The 6,964-nt window shown below is 40.3% G+C and overlaps 1 protein-coding gene across 2 annotated transcripts in view; it reads right to left on the bottom strand.

Annotated features, from left to right (window-relative positions):
* Window positions 1-2,167: 2,167 nt before the first annotated feature.
* Window positions 2,168-6,964, bottom strand: part of rcan3 (regulator of calcineurin 3) — a 57,341-nt gene continuing 52,544 nt past the window's right edge. For both annotated transcript variants that reach the window (XM_074692826.1, XM_074692824.1), the window contains one exon: window positions 2,168-5,119. In XM_074692826.1, the coding sequence (XP_074548927.1) occupies window positions 4,965-5,119 (155 nt within the window). In that variant the 3' untranslated portion in view covers window positions 2,168-4,964. The remainder of the gene's footprint in view (window positions 5,120-6,964) is intronic.

The raw sequence follows: 6,964 nt of genomic DNA, 5'->3' as shown, positions 1-6,964 counted from the left end.
CACCTTGTTATAATGAGCAGTTTGTCAGAGAGAAGGAAGAACAAGAGAAATTCCCTGACATGGACTTCATGAGAAGTCATTTGTCTTTTCTTCATGACTAACACAAGGAAACTACAGCAGTGGAAAAAACAATAAGCCTGACTGTACAGGTCATGGCTGTATTGCCACACAGTCACCTCAGCGCGTGTGTTGTAAATTTTATATCCAGCGTTGCTCACTGAAAGAATCATTAACTCAACCTTGCTGTCAGTGTCCTTACTGTAGAAGCAAGGCTCTGACCTGACACCAGATTAACGGCGGTAAGGGCCTTGAGGGGGATATGACGTGCAAAGTGCAAGTGGCAGCACCAATGCCCTATGCTAGCATGGTAGATCAAGATTTAAACACGTCATGTCACAGCCTTTTACCCTTTTATCATTTTTAGGGTCTATTAGAGCCCGATTTGTAACAAAGACCCGAAATGTAACTGGAAAAGCGCTCTGAGAGTGCAGACCTCCACCAAGCATATTGTGATCGTCACCAACACTTTAGTCCTACTTCAATGTTATACTCCCTTTCAGCAGACTGTCTGCAACAATTTGGTGTTAGTTGCAGGTTTGTACCATAATTTGTTATCTGACAGTGTTGTGAATGATGATGACCCAGTACATATTTCATATTCCAGATCTTAGCATCCATAATATTGCCAGGATCTGGATCATACTTTTAAATCTGTCAGAAATGATGGTGACCTTGTCTTGTATCGTTTTGCAAAGAAATCCAACCATTTATCGTGGAGTTATGTGCGTATATGGTGAAAACGGCCCTATCTCACAATGATAAAGAATCCTTTAGAAAAATCCTGGATCCAGACGGTGATCTGGATTACCTACAAAATTTAATCACTTCTTCCTTATCCCATTTTGAACATTTCCTGAAAATTTAATCAAGATCTGTTTGTTACCTTTTGAGTTATGTTGTTCACAGACACACAAAAAAATGAACTCTCCCAAAAACATATCCTCCTTGGTGGAGGTAATTAAGAACGAAAAGTAATAAAACCCCCAAAATGTAACAACTGACCCAAAATATAACCATTTGTTACATTTCAGGTTCTGCATTTTTTTACATTATCGAACAGTTATTGAATTTTGGGTTTTATGACATTTGAACCAAATAAGATGTAAAATGTTTGAGGATGATTATTTTGATATCTTTTGGCCTTCACCATAGACTGTATATAGATAGGACAGTGCAGCTCCGCCTTTTACCATTGTACGGTTTTGATGCCAAAATACCCTCGTCACAGGTGCAGCCATTGTGCAGCTAGAGTCTGTGCAGTAGAGACTCTGAGGGACTTTGAGGGGATCTGAGTGGAGCCGAGCTTGAAAATGTGCCAATGGGTAAAAAAATTTGCTCATCACGTTCTTGAAGTAAGAAGAACATCTTGTACATTTTCTTTCGAGAGTCTAACCTCTTCTTGGCTCTCCTTCCTGATGAACTATTCCTGGAAACAGCAGCAGCTGTGAGCTGTCAATCATTATAAAACATGAAGTAAAACCCTGTTTCAACCTCTGTTACATAATGAAATTGAAAATTTTCATAAAAAAGAACTTAAACACGAGGCAGCCAAAAAGTATCTTGAAATCAATATTACAATTGATGTAAGAAAAATTTCTATGAGGAGTATTCATTTTTTAAAGTTTGACCACAGCTCGTCTGGAATGACTGGGGACAGAGATTTTTGTGAACTATACTGCAGCCAGCCACCAGGGGGAGCCGTTTTTGTAATGACCTCACTTAGAGCTGAGCAAGATGACGTCCATATTTTTTTATGGTCTATGGTGTTGACCCATGTTTTATTCAGTTACATGGTGGAGTTTGAGGTCTTTGACCTGTACTGCAGGCAGTCAATGAATGGAGCTCCAAATATTTTGGCTTCTCTAAAGGGTAGCTGTTGATTTGTTCTTTTTTTTTTTTGATTGAATCATGATGAAATATTTCATAGATGGCTTTAGCTGTATGTGTTTTGAAATAACTTTGCACCTTTCCATTAATTCGTAACTGAACAACAGATGCCTTGCATTGTACCTTTAATGTCAGAGAAATAAAAAAACAGATCTTTTTTTTGTAATATCTGTGTTTGCGTCCTCAATGTGTAGCTCCTAAAATAAACAACACTGAACATGGCTTTTAAGAATAGGTCTTTATGTATTTCTCTATGTGAAACAAATTGCTATTATACTACACAAATAGAAGCGGATACTGTAAGAGACAGAGACCATCTCTGAGAAATAAGTACAGAACATGAAAATACACATACTGGTATCATAGAACTGTAAATTATTGCTTGTTTTGCTACTTTGTTTTCTGGATTTCCTACAATACAAGACACAATATTCATATTTCAACAGAAACCGTACAACAGTGACAAACGGCATTATTGACCTTTTTAGTAGACGTTCCCCAGAAAAAAAAGAAACATTCAAACCAAGTCCATGTTGAACACAACACAATGACAGTTTGTTTTTGATTGAGCAACTGTAAGGACATTATTAAACAGATTTTTTTTTTCCATTTCTTTTTTCCATTACAACATTGCCAAGAGAAGCCGTAACAAACTGCACACTGGGACTGGCCTCAGCAACAAAAAAACACTTGGCATATGTACATAAATATACATTTTCATTTAAACTGTGACCATAATGCACCCAGTTTGAAACACCATGACCACAGAGAGTAAAAAAATCTTCACGAGTGTCTTCCTCTCGCTGCTTCCTCTTTTTTTATCACCCGCCTCGGTAGTTCCTCCAATCTGCTCCGGTCTGCTTAGATAACCGCCACAGCTTCACTGTAGTGCCAATAAAACTGTACACCACGCTTTTTTAAAGAACTACTCTCTCAGACGATAAAATGAATGTACTTTCTGTTTACATCCCCACAGCAGCACACTCACATTTATCCACGAAGGCCTGAAATTCTCTGAAATTCACCCAAGCAAAAAGGAAGTGGAGTGTTTCTCTCACTGCAGAATGCTGGTGAAAAGGCTAACCAGGTGATCAGCTTGAGATTAAAGAAAAAGACAGAGAAGAGAGACAGAGAGAAAAGAAATGCTATGTGCTTCGTCTGTTGTAGAAGAAGGAACAAACTAAACACTGACGATAAAGTGCTCACATGCAGACAGACTTCTCTTTTGCTCGCTAATTTTGTTATACAGCAAAAAATAGTCAGGTTAGATTTCATGCTGCCTAATGACAGATACGGTTTAGACTCACTGCAGACGCCAAAAAGCCCTGTGAGGAAAGTTTACCTATGGTGCTTTTGAAGTGCTGAAGTATTTAATCAAAGGAGGAGCTAAACACGGATATGATGTAGGCTGGAGAAAAGAAGAAATATTATGAGTTTTAGGAGATTTGCTTGAGTTTAAACTGATTTTGAGATTAGAAATAGAGTTAGAAGTTTAGTAGTTTAAAGTGCAACAGTTAGCACTTTCTGCTAATAGATAATTAAAGAGTAAATCATAAATGAATCAGTGATGTATGAGTGAATACTTTGGTTGGTATCTCATGAAGCTATCAAATTTTCCCTTCTCAGCAAAATGCTTTCAGGTACACTACAAAATCTACATGGACTATTTCACAAATCTACTGCTCGGATATTTACAGCAAGAAGCAGCACAGTTTGTTTTCTGGTGCGCAGCAGGAGACGGCCAAGAGCTCTGCGAATGCTGGGAGGATACAGGGGGATACTTGGTGCAAAATAACACAATTGGTGGATGGTTACAGGAGAAGATCCTGACACACAAAAAGGTGAGTTCATCAAACATAAGACATCAAGGATGTGAAATACAACAAATCTACAATCTGCTCTCCAAACCCCTTAAAGAAAAAGAAGGAGAGGGGGGTGAACTGTCTCTGATTCACCAAGCGCTGATTTACAAAGACGAACAAAATCATTTTCCCACTGAACTCTGTGCAGAGATTTGCACTGTCATCAAAAGTGTCACATTGTTTCCTTGTCTTCACAAACATCAATAAAAAAACACCTCAGCTCCTCATCTACAGCGATAACTAAGCATGCAAAAAAGTATTGGGGTATCAAATACATAGTAAGAATACACATCGAAGTAGTTCAGCGAAAAAACAACACCTCTCCAAATAAAAAGACAAAAAGCAAAAATCAAGCCAAAAAAACAACAAAAAAAACAAGAATCAAACCACCACAACTTTGTTAGTCACATATGGCGCTTCGTGCTGTGTGTGATGTTAAATAAGTTCCTTTTTCTTGATATATCTTGTTAGTATTCGTGTTTCTGTACGTAGTTTTTGTTATACAGTATATACATGCAGACAAGAGCGGGAACATCACACACTCGATCTCAATGCAAGCTGAAGCGACAAACCAGCAGATATGCAAATAAATGAAAAAAAATAACACAAATAATTGTGTTTATAGTCTGAGAGGAAAAACAGAAGAAGAAAAATGTCTTGTGAAGAGGTTTGGTGACACCTCAACTGAAGATTACTGTACAAAGAAGGAGACGACAGGAGAGGTACAAGCTAACAAGCTAACTAGAACTAGAGATACTGACTAGCAATGAGAGCTGAGTGTGTGTGAAAGTGACAGGTGCCTGCGTTGGGACAGGTTTACTCCCAGCCCCTCTTGCAGTAAAGGGGGGTTGGTGGGGTCAGAGGCAAAGCATGCCCGCCGCTCCCCATGCTGTCCACAAGAATGTGATGAGTGTGTGTGTGATTCTCATCCATCCCCTTTCAAGCCGCCTCATCCCATCGCCACGCTCCCCACAAACACCGTCTCTCGAGCAATGTTTGTTGGTTTTTGTTTTTGCTTGTAGTTGAACTGAAATGAGGGGCGTCGGCGCTCTCTGTGAGTGCAGAGACGAGAGATAGAGAGGGCAGGTGTGTCGCAAGTTGGTTTCTTAAGGGGCGGTCACAGGGGGGCCGCGCCGGTGTCGCGGGGAGGCCTCTCTAGTTGAAGACTTTCGGGGGGCCGTCGGGACGTCTGGTCTGGACAATCTGCTGCTTTGGCCGCGCTGCTTCGTCCTCCTCCGTCTCACTCTCGCACACGTGGACGACCACGCTGGGGGTGGACTCTGTGCCTGCATGGAGCTCGTACTTTTCTCCTGGAAGACAGACAGAGGAGAGGAGAGGAGGGACATGAGGAGGAGGGCAGAGGTTGGTAAATAAATCTGCGATAGATTTCAGCTTGATGGGCTTTGACTTTTTGATAACTGCCTGTATCTTATTGCAGGATTTTTCTCAGTACAGTGAGACTTTTCTTTTCCTTCATGTTTGTTGCTTTTTAAAACCACCTCCCGTCTGTGGGTCTTTGTGTGCGATCAGGCAGGCACCGAGACAAGCCTTCAAGTGAAAACAAAACAGCGTCCCTCAGAATAGCCCCGGTATTTGTGCAGATGCCAAACTCAGCGGACTCAGATTGAAAACACACACTTGCTCGATTGTATCACAGTTGCCATGGAGATGAGATCAGACAGCTGGCAGACAGGAGGAAATTGGTCTCGTAGCTTTTTTCCCTCTAAGGTGCCAAACAGGAAGACGGACAGTGAATGGGAGTCCTGCTGTTACCGCGGAGGGTTGACAGAGGGAGTCAGCGCGCCGTGCTTCAGCACGACCCTAATCTGATTCCAGGATGTGAGACCAAGGACAAAGCCACTTCCTGATGCCCCGTGTTGCTATGGTAATACATCAAAAGTGATCCTGTGAGCTGGAAAATTGTAAGTGCGGCATGCATGGTTGTGAGTGTGTGGAAATCTTCAAGGATCTTAGCGACAAAAACAGATGATTCAGTTTAATGTCCTCCCACGTAAAGAAACACACATACACACGCCTCAGACAGGACAAGGTGTGTGTTTATTGTGTGCAATCTAACATCTTTTCCACAAGGCAGACAGAGCCAAAATGATCTCTGAGCAGAGAAGCTGCAGGGGGACAAGATTGTTAGGAAACATCTTGAAAGCGTCTGAATCTAACTGTGTCGAGCTCTGCTGCCTACACGTGTTAGAGATACAAAAACACGGGAGCTGCAGAGAGATCTGTTAGTGATGCAGTGAAACGGATTTGTATCATAATCAAACGATGAAATCCTGTTGACTTAACCTCAATGTATTATTTTCTTCATTGGAATCTGCAACAGAGCATTTCCAGTGACTGAGGTCAGAGATTAAAATCTAATGTCTGTGGTTCCTGAATTCCTGCAATCTGTCAGTTTCAGTTAAAATGAAAGGTGAAGGAGAAAGAGGCTTTAATTGCGCTGAAACAAGGTTGAATGCTCTGTGTCTATCTGATGACAACTTTAAAAAGCAGTGTCCTTCATTTTGCCTGGGGTCGATCTATTGTGACACTACATTAAGGTAAAAGAGTGACGCCAAAACAAACAGCTGATGACCCCCTGTAAAAAAAAACTGATAGCCACAGCTCACTGTGTGATTTGATGATTATTTGCATAAACATAAATAAAAAGGAGGTAGAATTACCTCTTTGTGTTCATATGACTACTGCAGTTTCTCACATAGAATAGAATAGAATAGAATAGAATAGAATAGAATAGAATAGAATAGAATAGAAAATACTTTATTTATCCCCGAGGGGAAATTCAGGACATCCATCCTTTATTACTATTATTGTCTTTACCTCTCCCCTCTCATTTTGTGAAGTGACTAATTAACCTGCACTGATAAAACAGGAAATGTAAGAAAAAATTCATGTCTCATGTTTTTGTAAAAAAAAAAAAAAAAAAAAAAGTCTTACTAGAAGTAGTATGAGCCACATTCACCTGACAGTTCAAGAAAAAAGTCTTTTTTAAAAAACTGATTTGCTTGAAAACGTGCCAATGGGTGAACAAAAATGCTTGTCAAGTCCCTTGATTTAAGAATATCTTGTACGTTTATCTTACCTACTAACGGATTTCGTCACTCTTAATGGGGAATTCAAGTGCCATTTTTGTATCT

Source organism: Halichoeres trimaculatus, unplaced genomic scaffold, assembly GCF_033239565.1.
Source record: "Halichoeres trimaculatus isolate MK-OKI-2021-1 unplaced genomic scaffold, fHalTri1.1 fHalTri1_scaffold_17, whole genome shotgun sequence".
Taxonomy (NCBI): Eukaryota; Metazoa; Chordata; class Actinopteri; order Labriformes; family Labridae; genus Halichoeres; species Halichoeres trimaculatus.
Note: the sequence above shows the minus strand (reverse complement) of the source record. Positions and strands in the feature narration are given on the sequence as shown.